The 14,508-nt window shown below is 37.9% G+C and overlaps 2 protein-coding genes and 1 pseudogene across 4 annotated transcripts; 1 reads left to right on the top strand and 2 right to left on the bottom strand.

Annotated features, from left to right (window-relative positions):
* The first annotated feature begins 269 nt into the window (after positions 1-269).
* On the top strand, positions 270-6,166 carry LOC105051629 (uncharacterized). The gene is made up of 7 exons (XM_073243258.1): positions 270-374; positions 1,734-1,775; positions 1,927-2,297; positions 5,137-5,231; positions 5,591-5,645; positions 5,781-5,882; positions 6,032-6,166. Exons 2-7 carry the CDS (start codon positions 1,736-1,738, stop codon positions 6,128-6,130), a joined length of 762 nt encoding a protein of 253 aa, XP_073099359.1. The 5' UTR covers positions 270-374; positions 1,734-1,735; the 3' UTR covers positions 6,131-6,166.
* A 1,189-nt stretch (positions 6,167-7,355) lies between these two features.
* On the bottom strand, positions 7,356-11,612 carry LOC105051463 (uncharacterized). Of its 3 annotated transcripts, XM_073243259.1 has the most exons (4): positions 11,425-11,573; positions 10,646-10,814; positions 10,287-10,513; positions 7,356-7,779 (listed from the first exon to the last, which is right to left on the bottom strand). In XM_073243259.1, exons 3-4 carry the CDS (start codon positions 10,470-10,472, stop codon positions 7,600-7,602), a joined length of 366 nt encoding a protein of 121 aa, XP_073099360.1. In that variant the 5' UTR covers positions 10,473-10,513; positions 10,646-10,814; positions 11,425-11,573; the 3' UTR covers positions 7,356-7,599. The 3 variants fall into 3 exon arrangements, with proteins under 3 accessions (XP_073099360.1, XP_010930228.1, XP_010930227.1); XM_010931926.4 differs by lacking the exon at positions 10,646-10,814 and having other exon boundaries at positions 11,328-11,612; XM_010931925.4 differs by lacking the exon at positions 10,646-10,814 and having other exon boundaries at positions 11,425-11,598.
* Positions 11,613-12,497: 885 nt separating this feature from the next.
* On the bottom strand, positions 12,498-14,189 carry LOC109506242 (endochitinase EP3-like; annotated as a pseudogene).
* Positions 14,190-14,508: the final 319 nt, after the last annotated feature.

The raw sequence follows: 14,508 nt of genomic DNA, 5'->3' as shown, positions 1-14,508 counted from the left end.
AGTGATCAACCTCGCCCACATTGACTCTTCGCTGATCAATTTTAATTAATCCGGCATGCTGTGCATGCCGCATATTTATATGCTAAAAACAACAAAAGATGTACATAGTTGTATCAATACATACAATCACATATGCATGATGGATGCCACATTCGAGCCAATTAGGCTGGGATACAATTGAGCTTAAATGCTACCGGGCCCGAACCCATCTCAAGTCCAAATTGGATCACATTTTAAGGCCGAAATGGACCGAAACATCTTCCAACCCAACCCCGCCCCCCTCCTCTCTGTGTCTCTCTCTCTAACGTCAAGGTATCTTCTTGCTCTGCGGAGTTGTCTCCGTCAAAATCCAAGAAAAATCGTCGTCTGTTCAGGTCGGTTTTATCACCCTCTGAATCATCTCTACAGGATCCCATGCAATCCCCATTCTCATTTTTTTTTTTCATTTCTTCTTTCGATAACAAATGGTATTCCTGGTATACTTTAGAAAGCCGATTTCATATATATCCCTCTCTAAATTTTCTTAGTGTTACGCACTTGGAAACATCCATATGATGTTTCATATATGCCAAGGTTGTCATTTTAATCTCATATATGTGTTTGTTTTCTGGGTCACTGGTTATTTGGATGTGATGTTGGATTGATGCCGGTGTTGGGTTGGGTGCCGATTAAACAATTACATGCGAAGAGAGCTCTGGGTTGAAATTGGTGAATGAAATTACTCAAATTTTGATGTAATTGATCATTCATTTTGCTTGCATCAACCTAGGTAGAGTTGTTCCCTTTGGATGGAGGAGCTGTGATCAGGAAGAGGATGTCGATGATGAGAGCCAGTGAGTGGTGACGCATCATGGAGAGCATTATTCTTCCTAGAAAATTTGATTTGGATACTGTAGTTTTGCAGGGTTTTAGGGTGTTGACATATGTTGAGAGTTAGATGCGGCAAGCCTTTCCTTGGCTTCTTGGTAATTCAAATTTTGATTTTGTCTTTCTTAGATCAATCAGGAGTGTTGACATTGGGGATAGAAACCTTATAAGGGTTCATTTGGTTGGGGCTAATATGGCATGCGAAAATAAATCCTAGGTCCCATGCCAAATATCACCAGGGGGTGGTATTCGTTCCCACGTCAGATTACCGAGTGGAGGGAATCTAAACTTGTCATTTTTTTGATAGAAATGCTCCCAGTTTTTTTTTTTGTTGAAACCCACGAATGCTTACTACCCACCCCCACGCTTGATCTTTTGATTTCTTGGTTTGTTTTCTCCAAAATCTCTCAATTTAGCAAACCGGCAGTGATTGTTGCCTAGCGTTGCATTTTATAGTGAGAAGGAGGTCTTGTTTTGGTGAGAAAATACAATTTTTTTTCCAGTTTTCATTGATTATTTGCTGTGAATAAACTTTTGTGCATTCCTTTTTTTTTTTTTTGTTATACTTGTTTTATGCCATAATTGTTATTTGATTGAGCTGGAAAACTAGAATGAGTGATCCTTTTTGTTTGATGATCTCTCTCCCCCCCATCTCCATTTTTTTTATTTCAGTTATTTAGCTTTAATATATTCAATTTTTTTTTTCTGGTAAATCAAATTGTATTTATGTTATTTGATGGTAGAGTATGTAAAATTAGCTTAGTGGCATAAATTGTGTGAACTGTCTTGGTATTTTTGTAGTTCCATTTTTCTTTTTTAAGTGTGGTGCAATATGTGACTGTTTATGTGACAATGAACATATGCAGAAATGGCTCGACCTCCTTTGGATAGAAGAATGAGCAAAACGAGTTTGTACTATGGTTTTGACAATTTATATGAACATGACATTCGCTGTTATCTATTCATATGCACTAGTGGCTTGTTACGTAGCTTCTATGTATGCCGAAGATGATGACACACAAAACGATAGTGATGATACCCCAGTGAGTGCTTATGCAGGAAACCCGAGCCTACAACTTGAGGAAGGTGGAGAAGTAGATGGCAGTTGGATCCCAGACGTCGGTTTCAGTCTGCAGCGTACAAAACGAGCCTCACATTCAACATCATCCTCATCTAAACAACCTCGAAATAAAAGGCGAAAGCATGGTCAAGGAATGGAGATTACTGCCTTGGCATCTGAGTTGGGAAAGTTGAGCAGCATTATGCAAAGTGTTAAAGAGGATATCAGGGAGCTCACTAGTTGCTTCAAGGATGAGAGAGATATAGTTGAAAAGAGATCAAAGATATATGAGGAGCTTTCTAAGATTGAGGGACTAACTGATGATGATAGGTTTGCTATTGGAAGGAAGATTATTAAAGACAACAATGAGGTTGAGTACTTCTTCTCCATTCCTGAGGATATGAGGAGGGCATACGTCCTTTCCTTGCTTATTCCAGACTCTTAGTTTGTCTTCTCTAATTGTCATGGTGGTTGTGAATGTCACATCATGTTGGATTTTGAACTATGTCGATGGCTGAATATGATATGGAGGCAGCACATAGTTGAACTGTTTTTAGGTTATCTTCTTGTTGAACCATTTTTCTTTTTAGTGGATATTTATTTGTGGTTTTCCTTTGAGAATCCTAATCTATTATTGAATTAATTAGCATCAGAAGATTCCTTACTTTCCTCCACCCAATATTTGTTTATCTTTCTTTTCTTTTGAAGCTGGTCAGTTAAGATTGGAGGGTTGGCAATAAAATTGCCACCATTTTGTGCCTATAGTGAATGAGTAATTGGTAATATGCCTTGCATGATCCTACAAGTGACCTGGATGGAACATAAACTAGTTGTGATAATAATCACTAAGATAGTGAGCCTTTCTTAGCTGGGTGTTATTAGAAATTAGGAAAATTTGAATCCACTCTCAGCCCTTGTAGTTGGCATGCTTTTGCCTTCCCCTTTGTGCTACAGCAATTGATCATCACAAAATGGCATTTAACATGCACAGAAAAGCAACAAGTATGATTAATTATGGGTAAAAGAAGGCATTTTGCAGCAAAGTTCTTTCACAGCAATGGGTCTGGCAATGGATCAGGTTATGGTTGATCAATGTTGAGCTTCATTTTAACCCAATTAAAACCTCATTACTAATAGGCCACTAATTTGTTGCTTCTGGTTATTGTGCTCGATGTAACATCACAATATCAATGATGTTTGATATTCCTCTGATTTTCCATAGATCCTTAAAAGAAGATAATCTAAGCTGAAACTTAACAAGCTCGCTCATAGCTTACCTTTTTATGGAGTTCTATTTAAATTTTGGTTCTGTACAGCACTAGCTGACAGGGTTCTATTTTATATAAGCACCATTGCATTATGCGGTGAAGTAAATTTGGACATGGACTAGGGACCTGAAATTTGGTTTTTGGATTAGAAGTAGAATTCTAAGGTCATTAGACATGTCCTCTTTTGGATGACTTTATTCAAGGATATGATGTTGATGTTATCAATTAGTATCTTGATTCCATTTCAGTTGCTTCAACTTTATCTTGTTCTTCAGATCGTCCTCCTACATTCTGAAAGCTGATTTCTTTGTGCCTTCAGCCTTGCTTGTTTGCTTTCAAAAGGTGCTTTGTGCATCAAATAAAGCCTTTATACTGTTATGAAATATGGCAACTTTCGGAATCTTTTCTTGCTTATCCTTGAGAATACATTATGTCAGCTTATGTCAACTTCTGCTGTAATATTTCAGTAAGGAACATCAGATCTTCAAAAATTGAAAAAGGTGTAAAAAAGCAGGAAAAATGTAATCATAGAACTAAGATGCATTCTATTGAAACAGCTTCTTGCTGCGTGCCTTTATTACATGATTGATTCTCCTGTAACTTTGTTCCTGTATAGGGCTCTGGATTGTGTTCACATGAGCATATGCTTATGGTTTAAGCAGCAAGATTTTTTTATGGGTTCATATGTGTCCTCTACCAGCAGTTAAGGAAATCGAATGTGTTTGCATAATTCGGGAAGAAATCAAGCAAAGTCCATCAGAGTTCTATAGATCTGATCTGAGCCTGGATGCATTGGGTTTGGTTTGTCTCCACATTCTGTCATGTTTCAGGTAATAAGTAGGCCCCCCCTGGTTCATAGCTGAAAATCCAGAACAGACCTGGTTGATAACTGGATCTGGTATGAGCCTCCTTGGAGAGCAATAAACCCAACTTGGAACCTCAAATACTAATTAGATAAACAATGTTATGGGAGAAAAGAAATGGAACACTCAAAATCAATAGAAACTGGACTTGGACCATTACAGTTTCAGGTTGATTATAGATGATCGAAGTTGGTAAGTTTCCAAGTAATGGAACTGAATGGAACTAACTATGCAAAAACCCACCAGATATGGCAGACTCAGAACTAGCTTGTTATCAGATTATTGTCATTTTAGGATAAAGCGACACCTATTCGTGAATAACAGGTACTGGAATCCTAATCTTCTGGCTTAGAAGAAATAGCTGGGAGATTTTTTGAAGTTGGCATGTCCTTCCATTCTTGACCATTTGTGGTCTAAATTAACACTCAGAGCTAATAATGTCAATGGATCAATCACTAATCCTGCAGATTTTAGGTAACTTTTTGTTGCTTTTGTGTAGCTAATTTTTCTTGCTGTTTGATTATTCCTTACTTTTTTCTTCATGGTTACTTATGGTTCGAGAACCTTAAGGATTAACAATTTGGAAAGGACCCCAACTCAGTGATGGCCAAGCACATGTTAATCTTGAGAGAGTTAACTGTACTAGTGCAAAGCTCAGCAAGAATGGGTCAAAGCTTATGTTCATTAAAAGCTTCTGTTTTTTTGGTGTTTATGATTGCTCTAGGTTCATTGAGATCAGATCCTTTGAGATTCCTTCTCTTCTTGCTGCCATTCTGTCTCCACGGGGAACCTGCCTTCAGACGCTCCGGAAATCCATTAGACTGGAAGATAAAAAATGTTGTGCTGTTGGAATTAGAGACAGCTGTTCCCGTCTATCAACAATTTCAAAAGAGTAGGTCTAAAAACCACATGGTCTGTTAAAATACTGTAAATCACATGCTACCAGAGATTTTGATCTACATGTTTCATTTAATTGTTTGATTACTCAATCCCTCAGGCCATCAATTCAGTTAAGCTTTGATGAATCTGCTGCCTGCAGGATGGCCACAAATGAGATGCAACTTTTTTATTCTTACAGGTTAGGATACCTGGAATGGTTTTCAGTGGAGCCTTTGAAAGCTCCGGGGTCTCATCTGTGGCAGAATCTAGGGTCAGTCATCTTGGTCCATGGAGGTAAGCATTTCATAAGTAAATTGCACCTGACTTCAATTATCCTCTTGCTCAGGGTATCCCAGCCAGTGTTCAAATCTTTTCTTGTAATAAGCATAGTCTAAGCCTGTCACGGGGGAAAGCTTTTTGGGTTGTTCTACTGTGTAATTGCAGTGGAACTATGGCTCTATAGGGAATCTTGCTATGGCCCAGCCTGATGTGGACAAAAGCAACCAGAATTATTATGGTGAATCTAAGTTGAATTACCTGACAACCAACGGAACTCATGAAGGACTTGTTCCTCTGCATGTTTTTTCCTTTTCTAATTTCTGACTCTTACCATCACTGTTGTCGATGTATTTATGTGGCATTGCTGATCATAGGAATGAAGCAGAGATACATAGGGGCCTGTTCATGATGTCCAGTGGTCTTCTTCAGGTTCTGAATTTGCTGTTCTTTATGGATCTAACCTCTCAATTCTTTCATTCTATTCCCTTTTCTGCATTGCATTGCTTTGATTTATTACATGATGCATATCTTGCTTTTATTACAGTGTTCCTTCGCTTGTTTCAGTCATGCCTGCAAAAGCAACAACTTATGACAAGAAATGCAATCCACTGCTGGATCTTGGTTAAGGTCCTTATAATACCATCAGATGGAACCCGAAAGCAAGATGTATCCTTCTGCGCAAAATCATTTAGACGTATTTCATGCAGTCATATCCATTGTGGCTATCAACTGTGACAAGGCTTGTAGAAAAACAACAGTTCTTTATACTCAAACTTGTTTCCTCAATTGTTGTGGATACAGTTATATGTTTGCAGGTTTTAACAATTTGCCTGGCGATATGGTATGTCCATAGGTGCTTTTTCTGTGTGTGGATGGTGTTGATTTTAACACACAACTGTTACTGTATTTACTAATATTAGACTATTAATATATGCTATGTTGATTAACAAGATGATAGGCTCTGAGAAGTTTGATGTGTTGGGACTGGTTCTCCCAGCCACACAAAATCCAGGCATTTATACCCTCATGTCTTCACTTTCTAGATGTTAGCTAATGCTAAATTTCTGGACACTAGCCGGTGGAAATGTCTTTTAATTTTTCAGATGTCAGATATGGGTGCTTGGTGTAAGGTTGCTATGATGAACCTTGGACACGATAAAATAAGTGCAACTTGGAAATTGTATCATTATGTGGTAGCATGCTAACCTGTTTTACCAGTTACAACTTTGTATATACTTGATTATTTGGTCACTATATTTCTCTTATTTAACTACCTTCATTTATCTAAGGGAACTTCCCACGATTTTCATTTGCTATTTATCCTTGTAATGTTCATGCTATGTTGCTTTCGTGTTTTTGTTATCCTTTATATTGCTTGGCGTAATTTCTATGCATATGGACTTGCATCTGATCAAATTATTGTTCTTAACAAAATTGATTTGCTTAATTGTAGTATAAAGCTTCATCTGATGTGCAGAAGACAATAACTATTTCAAATTTTCAAGCAGGACACATTCAATATATTCCCTTATGATTTATGTCATTTAATACAAATTTTACAATTCATACGGCCGATGCCCTAGTTACGAGACATTTGCGCATTATCCTATTGAAGCACTTTAAGTGAGATTAATTTTTTAAGTTTTTAAGCATGCAGATTAATTTTTAAGTTTTTAAGCATGTCATTTTCCTTTTTTAGCAACAAAGATCTAATAAGCTGTGAAAATTTAAGTATTCTCTATGCAAAAATAGATATATCAATAACATGCGAAAAAGACTACCTAACTCTGTCTAGGACTAACAATAAACTACTTAGTGTCATATTATGTAAGAGCCAAAAATTCATATCCCGATAAGACGTCCTACAAAACATTGAAACTGGATACCATCCCATATATCGGGACATGATCATCCCACCATCATCTCAGCAACCCAATCGGAATGTTTTGGAATATTTTCTGTCCCAACTGTCGGCATGGAAAAGAATAGTAGCATATCTCGTTTCATAGGAAAATCAGAACAGCTCCATTCTATAAAATTTAAAACCTTGATAAGAGCTAAATTTTCTTTTCTCTTAACAAATTGACATGATGCCCCCCACCCCAACCAGATCCAAAGATTCCAAAGAAGGCTGTTCAGTTCAGCAAATGTAACAACTCATATCAATAACTCAACATTGTTTATATCAAGTGAAATATGTTGAAGAGACAAAATGGTTCTGTATAATACCAGATTGATGCTTCCCATATGCAAAGCGATGGTCACAATATGAATAAAAGAACAAGATCTACAACATTCCCCAAGTCTAGACGATCCTGGTCCTGGTTTTGGACTAAGACAAAGAAATACAGAGGTTCAACAGAACATCTAAAACCAGAGATTCTCACAAAACAGTGGATAGACCTTCCTTCTTTGGGACCTTGTTTCCTGGAAATGCATTGCGAGAAATGTCAACCAGTGCCTTAAAACTATATGGCTCATGCATTGACAGCTCTGATAGCACTTTCCTGTTCAGTTGGATGTTCTCCTTCATCAATCCATGCATAAAATTACCATAATTCACCTGGCAAAACCACAACAAGTAGTATTTTGGCAACCTTATCAGATTTTTGTGATAGATACCATGCAAAACTATCGCACTAATTCATATCACGATAAAAAATAGCAAGAGCTTCTTCAGTGAAGACTTTGTCTCCCTTTGCTTCTGCTTGTTCAGTTTGCCTCCACATATCTATGACTAAATGGTGGGTATAGCTACATTTTATTGTGAACAATGAGGAATAAAGAAAGGCAGAGTAGAGTGAAAACTTTGACATTCAGCAAGTGTTTAATCAGTCCAGTGATTGGCTGTGCAAAGACTGCAGCAAAATGGTACTACTTGTTCTCATTGACATGGACATCAGAGGGCATACGAATCCACTTCTTTTGTCCATACAATATCTGTTCAGAGACACCTTAATATGTACCTATTGGAGATGCACTGACCTTGATAATGACTTGAAACTTGAACACAAGAGGTATATAAGGGCCTTCCGAGTTGGCAATGTATAATAGATTGCATTTCTTCATGACTAGTATTATGACGACTTCCATACCAAGAACACTCCAGTTTCAATAACAAGAGTTTTCATCATTGCTCATCAACACAAACTTATCATTGGGGAAAAAGGAAAAATCTGAGAAAAGGGTACTTTTTGTATAGCAGATTCAAGGAAAGCAACACATGCACAGTAAAGAAAAGTATCATGTGAAAGGCAGAGAGCTTTTCATGGTACTATTTGTCCAAAGAATGCAGAATCCATCAGGAAGTAGAATTTTTCTTGTTTGTTTTATGCAAACCATCCTTGGTTAATATTTGGATGACTTTTGGAAGTCTGACTTATATTAAAAGTTCATTAAACAGATTTATGCACATTAAAATCCATAGGTAGGTCCAGATCCTATAAGTTCTACAGAATATTTTGGACATTTTAAAATCACACATTTATTTCAAGCACAGAAGTACTTTTAAAGCAGATTGTATTTCCAACAAGTTTTGTTGTTTCATTGCTCTTTCGGTTGTTGCACTCCTTGAAATATGCCAAATCTGATTGAGGAGTTGTTCAGGAACTTACCATTTTCTTATAATTCTTCCCCTTTTTTCTAGTATTTGAGGAAGTCCACAATTTTATTGAATGTTTTAAGGTTAGTTTAGAGCACCTTTGCAGATTAAAGTGTAAAGCTAAAGTTCTATTAAGGGATGTATGTGCCCCAATAAGATAAGACAGCCTCCTATATTAATATTCTCCTAAAGAAAAAATTGAAAATAAGTATGCTTCTAAGATATTGCTGACTACCTAAGTTCTGTGCAGAAGCCAAACACACAATAAATCATTTGAGAAATTTTTCGTATACCGTACACGGTGTAGAAAAAATACACCGTCCTATCTGATTAAGCCACGTAGTCACCACTTTCCAATACGCATTTAATACCTATAATTCCATTTTTTCATTCGAAATTTTGAATGACGAAAATGTCCTCCTTTTCTGAAAAAACTTATGACATTTTATGGCAATATTATGATATCCTGCGCTCAAATTATGACTTCCTGCATGGGATATCATAATTTTTCCATAGGATGTCATAAAAAAGGGAGGAATATTTTCTTCATTTAAAAATTTTATAAATTTTCAATAACAAAAATGCCATTTCCACTTTATGATTTCTGAAAGAAAAAGTATAACATCCTATGCATGATATAATAATTTGAGCGTAGGATGACATAATTTTTTCAGAAGACGAAAGGCATTTTCGTCATTCAAGATTTCAAATAAAAAAGCGAAAATATGGACATTAAATATGTGTTGGAAAGCGGTGACTACGTGGGCCAATCAGGTGGGGTGGTATATTTTTTCTACACCGAGTGCGGTGTACAAAGAATTTCCCAAATCATTTATACAATATCATGATTCACAATATACAACTGATGATATAAAAAAAGCAGCATAATGAAGAATTCACCTGAGCAAAGGTGTTTGGTTAAGGAACATAAACATTATATAAGATAGAGCCTAAGCTTCCACTAGAAACAATCACACCACCAGAGGTATGTAAGCAAGAGTTTAAGAAAGTCCTCGCCAAGGAATGTAATGGATAGACACCAATGTATCAGCATTTCCTTAAGACACGACCTTTGCTAGAGGTCATTTGAAACTTTGACCACAATTATGATAACAAGCATCATGACATCCATCCTCTGATTTGGGTTTGGCCATCCTTTTAATGCTAAGCCTCCACCTTGTAGAAAAGGTTTTTCTAGTTCATACAAACTTCTAAACGACTTGTTCAAATGATTATTATAAGCTATTTTACATGTATTCCCTATAAGCAGTCTCTATGATAACAACCCCTTTATGAAGCATAAACAAAGAACATACCCAAGACAAGGCACATGTCAAAACTTTCAATGAAAATATATAAACTTCTGGCATTGATAACAAGAGAACTATATATTTCGAAAGGGAAAAAGTCAGAATTATAATTATTTTACTTCAACTTATTCTCAAAAAGAAATGATAATTCAACATTACCCCATGCAAGCGTGTGCCAGCATTGATCCGCTCGATCCAGAGGGAGCGCATGTCCCTCTTCTTGTTGCGGCGATCTCTGTAGGAGTACTGCAAGGCCTTCTCCACCCTCTCCCTTGCTATCCTTATGCAGTTCTTTGCCCTCCCCCTGAAGCCCTTTGCCAACTTAAAAATCTTATCCTTGTTCATCTTTTCCTCCTCCCTTGTATCCCCCTAACCTCTTCCTTTACCTACATACCATAAAATTTCTCAAATCACTTCCTTTCATCTCACAACCACTTCTTAAATTTTGCAAGAGATCAACATGCTTGAAATTATATCATTTAAAAAAAAAAAGGAAAAAAATTATAAAAAAAAAACACCTTCCAATCAAGAATGGGGATAATAACTCGAAATTGGGTCATTAATCTCAAACTACTGCATCGTTTCTGGAGAAACAATATACAGTAAGTTTAAGCTTATTGCTCAAAGGCTGGAAGCAAAAGGAATTGGAGGGTCCAAGTTTGAGCCTGGGCATGTTGGATGTTGCATCTGCTTTACAGAAAGAGAAGCAGAAGCCAGAAGTTAGGTTTTCTAACTTCTCCTAGAAGTAAACTTTTCTTCTTAATGCAGCACTTTTCTATTACCAGATATTTAATATTTTTTCTAGAAGTACTCTATTGCTACAAAGTAGCAAAAGTTTTTTTTTAAAGGCAGTACCAAAGGTGTTCACTTGGGCATCTCCAACTTTCCCAAAGAGATCACCAGCATGAAAATAAAAAACGAATTCTTCTGGTATTTTGAAACCGAAGAACGCAAAAGATCGATTTTCCCAGAATAAAAATCGGATTTTTAAGCCAAGGGGTTGTGATCTAGAAGCAGCCACCACGAAGGTGTTGCCACAGGAAACGACGCGCCGCTTGCAGAGGCCGCAGGCCTTCGATAAACGGGCGGTCTCCACCACCCTAAGTCGCCGGAGTTCCGGCGGTGGCCGGCGCTCCGCGGGAACACTCTACTCCCACATGCCACGCCTCCAGCCAGGCTAACCCGACGGCCCTGCCGTACCTCCTCTGCGCCCCGCCTGCTTCTACCGCCGCAGCCCGCTACCGGTCCCTCCGGTCGATGCGGCCATAGGGAAAACGATAGAGAGAGAGAGACTGACCTCCGTTGTCCTCGATCGCCTCCACCCGCGCCACCGCCGTAGTCCCCGGCCGCCGGAGGGAGGATGGTTGGAGATTGAGAGAGCCGCCGGAGAGACCCAGAGAGAATGCTAGAGAAGAAAGAGGGGTCCGCAAGAGACAGGTGAGAGGGTCTGGGTTCTCTTCCCTGGAATTATGCACGTGCGTGGCATGTGATAAAAAAAAAATTCACTTGATAACGGCAATCCAATTGCCATATTTAGTTCAGATAAAATCTTCCACGTGATTTGCACGTGGTAAGGATAAAGGACATTTAGACGCGGAAGGGTTTCAGAGAGGCCGTGGTCTTAGGAAAACTATGATGCGGGTTTGTAATTACATCCAGAAACCTCATGAGACTCTTGAGAGGTTGAGAAAAGGAACAAAGAAAACTGAAAATTTGAGATATTAGATTGAAGGTGTGTTATGTAGTTTTCATTGCTGGCCCAAGAAATTTGGCTGTTAACCATGGTAGCAAAGTTTTTGTATCAACTTGTAATGTTCCGTACCAAATGTATACCATACTATACTTGTAAGATATCAATATACCATCGAGATTAGGCAAGCTATATGGACTAAACTGGTCCAAACTAAGGGGCATTATTGTGTATAGTCCAAAATCAATGCCAATGCAAAATTCTATATGGATGTAACTTTCTGCCAATGTTAGATGGATGAGATGTCATATAACAAAGCTGAAATGTCATAAACTAGCACAAATGATCAGTTCAAATAGGACACTTTCAATACATTCCATCATGATTTATGTTCAAGTTGTTGAATTATCACAAATTTGTGCTAAGAGCAGTATGTATGTCCAAAGCCCTACTTATGAGGCATTTGCACATCATCCTATTGAAGCACTTCAAGTAAGACTGCATTTTTAATTTTTTAAGCACGGCATGTTTCTGTGACAAAAGCTGTAAAAACTCAATTGTTAACTGCAAGATAGATAGAGCTATGTCAAGAAACTAGTAGAAGCATATAGAAAACATTAGCAGATTCATAACAAAATGCTAAGCATGTAAGAACTAGATACAAAATGGCATTATGGCAGTTGAAGAAAGGATCTGTACTAGGTCCACTTTATATTTATTTTGTATAAGTTGCTACAGTAGAAATAAGAGTAGAGGTAGAGGTAGAGGTGGAGACAAATAACTGGAGGCTCCCACCTTCCCTTCAAGTTACATAAAGTGGACTTAATCTAGAGTGAATCCTCTAGCAAGTGAGGTTATCTCCTGGGGCCACACCAAAGTCGTTGCAATACTGCTGGTAAAGTTGAACCCGGGCATTCATCTCAGCTGGTTGTCCTCCATTACATTCTTGGCTGTTAATCTTCTCAATTGTGGCTCCAAACCCTTGGCTTATGACAGAGTGCACATTTACCATCCAAAACCACAAGGCGGTCTTGAATGATATATTGGCATCAGTAGCCACAGTCTCGGGTGAGTTCAAGCCCTCAAATCCACTGCTTTGTCCAGCGGCACCGTAGTTATAGTTCCAGGTCAGTTGAAGAGGGCCACGGCCATAGTACTTCTTCCCTTGGGCACATGGGTATTGAGGATAGTCTTTATCATTACAATAGTCGTTGGATTGGTTGCTCTCTTCTATGAAGCACAGATCTGCTTAGAAGGAGGAAAATAATTTAGATTCTATCTGTCAGAAATTAGATTTTTAGTGATAATAATCATTATTATTAAAAATATAAAATATCGTCACTAATAATTTTAATAATAATATTTTAGATCATTCTTCGTTATTACTAATACTCGAGCTACTAATATATTAATGACAATTTTCAAAATTGATCATAATAAGTCAACTCAATGATAATGATATTATTGTCACTAATATATATAATAATAGTAACGACGATCTGTTGTCATAAAAATTATATCACTATTAGTGATGACAATGTTATCATTAAGATTTATGATAATATTGATATAAATATTATCACTAATGCTATCATTTTTGATATTTTATAATTTTTTTCTTGCAAGTTACTGGATTATCACATAGAGATTGATATCCAACATATTATTTATGCACAAATTTTGCTATTTCTTGCTTTTGTTCACAAAAGCAATAAATTTTTACTACCAAAAATTATAAACATGTTACAAACAATTTTTATTTTCAAAATTGTTTAGAAAAAAGAAAAAGGTGACAACGATCCCAAATGTTGTCTCAACATAAGAGACTAACTGCGCATTTGCTACTACAAAAATATGCAACAATTAAACTTCAATTAAAAACTCTGGCTGGTAGAGAACTTACATCCGGTCTCATGGGTGACATGGGCAAAGAAAGCAGCAACCTCCTGCTTAGCAGTGTCGTCGGACCCGTCCTGGCCAAATTATGGGTATGACCCCAAAGCGTCAAGGAACGTCTGCCTCGTATAGAAGCTCTTGCCAGGGCATGGATTACTTGAGGCCTGGTTCATGATGCCGTCGAAGAACTGCTGGGTGACAAGATCGGCGACCGAGATGCCGCTGGTGGCCGGCGAGGCGTCTCAGGGCCCCTCGCGGCAGCCCGCACCGCAGTACTGGCTGCCAGTGCCGCAGTAGCCATACTGGCTGCAGCAGAGGTCCGGCGAGCACCCGCAATTCTGGGCAGTGGTGGAGATTAGGCCGGCAAGTAGGAGGGTCAGCTGGAATAAGATTGCACTACGTGCCATTTTGTTTGCTCTTCTCTATAGGTGGATGGAGTCATGGAATTGAAGATAAGGAGCATTTATAGACAAAAAAAAAAAAAAAAACAAAATAAAACAAAAAAAGAAAGAAGGGCAGGGAGTAGGAAGCATCTTGCCAACTTCTGGATGACTTGACCAAGTGCAGTCGTTGCAAGAGTACGTATATGCGGAAATCTAAGCTTAAGGAGGAAGAAATCATACATCAGCAGTGTATGTCATTTTTTTTTAGATGAGATTTTTGTATTATATTACTGTTTTACAAGTTCATCATGTCACATTTTAGTGAACAGATGGACGCATGCATGTTACATGAGATTTGGAAGCATCTTGGTGACGTGTGGAAGGAGTTGACGGAGACTTGGCAGTCGTTGCG

Source organism: Elaeis guineensis, chromosome 9, assembly GCF_000442705.2.
Source record: "Elaeis guineensis isolate ETL-2024a chromosome 9, EG11, whole genome shotgun sequence".
Taxonomy (NCBI): domain Eukaryota; kingdom Viridiplantae; phylum Streptophyta; class Magnoliopsida; order Arecales; family Arecaceae; genus Elaeis; species Elaeis guineensis.
Note: the sequence above shows the minus strand (reverse complement) of the source record. Positions and strands in the feature narration are given on the sequence as shown.